The sequence below is a fragment of the Aedes aegypti genome, chromosome 2 (genome assembly GCF_002204515.2).
Source record: "Aedes aegypti strain LVP_AGWG chromosome 2, AaegL5.0 Primary Assembly, whole genome shotgun sequence".
NCBI classification, from domain to species: Eukaryota; Metazoa; Arthropoda; class Insecta; order Diptera; family Culicidae; genus Aedes; species Aedes aegypti.
Window position 1 is genome coordinate 136,455,579 of NC_035108.1, and position 1,341 is coordinate 136,456,919.

The 1,341-nt window shown below is 38.9% G+C and overlaps 1 protein-coding gene across 1 annotated transcript; it reads right to left on the reverse strand.

The window, feature by feature from the left end:
- Nucleotides 1-239: 239 nt before the first annotated feature.
- Nucleotides 240-783, reverse strand: LOC5573667 (NADH dehydrogenase [ubiquinone] 1 alpha subcomplex subunit 1). The gene is given in 3 exon segments (XM_001660939.2): nt 240-290; nt 361-447; nt 588-783. Coding segments are annotated over 3 exon segments (237 nt in total). The 5' UTR covers nt 687-783.
- Nucleotides 784-1,341: the final 558 nt, after the last annotated feature.

Sequence of the window (1,341 nt, forward strand, 5' to 3'; positions counted from 1 at the left end):
TCGCACACAAAATCCAATGGAACCTTCGAATGACATCTTGAAAGATCTTCGGCAGAAATCTGATGTGAACTACGAGAGTTGTCTAAGATGTTTATCATGATGAAATTTAATAAACATGATTGCAGGAGACAATCATTAAAAATATCAAGCATATGATGATTAATTGTTGTAGGAATGTGAAATGTTTTTCTTTCCAAGCAAAACGCGTTTAGAAACTTGTGTTCATAGAAGATTCCGTTTTATCTACATTTCTGAATATTGGTTTACTTATCTGGAATAGACTCCAATCCCTGAAATGGATTGAATAGAGAAACGTTAAAAATACTTGCAAGATCAAGCTAAACCAAGAAATGTACTTACGTTAGAATTGTAGGGATTGCCAGTGAGTCTCATATCCCGGACATACATGATACGCTCCCATCTCTGGTCGGTGTTACGCCGGTAGGCCTGCCGTAAAAAAACAGATAGGAATTCAAGTCTCATAGCCAAACCAAAACTAAATCCACCAACAAGGGAAGGCTGTTATGTAAACCACAAACAGTTCCATCGTCGATCCGATCGAACTATTTGTTCACTTCCAAACTTACATTGTCCAACGTCAACAGATGCAATCCATACATTGCGAATCCAGGAACGGACAGGATCGCCGTAATGATGCCAAAGGAGGGCAGAATTTCGAACCACATCGTTGATTTCCGAGCAATAAAACTCACAGGACTTCAATCCACGGTCAACAGAAGTGGGTTGTAGAAGTTTTTGACAGACTGACGAACGTAAAGATAGAAAACACACACTGACAGTGACACTGAACCAAGGTTCATCCGGGAGAGTTCATTACCAGTGAGGCCAGTAAACGGTCGGAACATCAACAAAAAGCGCTGACGTGAACTCAACTTGCATGCAACGTTGCTTGCGTAAAAATGTTTTAACACGCTCGTTCAAGTTTAATCAGAAAATAGCAGAATTCAACTCATTTCGGAAATGAAGTGAAATTGCTCAAAACATCATGATTCATGATCGTCTATGATGAATCCCGGTCAACCATATATTTAAATTTCTTTACATTTCTTTATTTTGAGCTCTTCATTATGTTTAACAAATCGATAGCAATCGTCATCGATTCATAAAAAAATAACTGCGCGTAAAGTATCCTCGTGAAATGTTATCAAAATAGGGTCCTAAAGCCCTGTCTCAATTTTAGTGCCAAACGCATAAGTTTAGGTCAAAAACACATGTTGATCGCGCACGGGTGGGACATTTCTTCCTACGTTGTGTTTGGGTAATTAATTGACTGTTTAACGAGAAACTTGCGACGATCGACGCGCCACCATAATTCATATA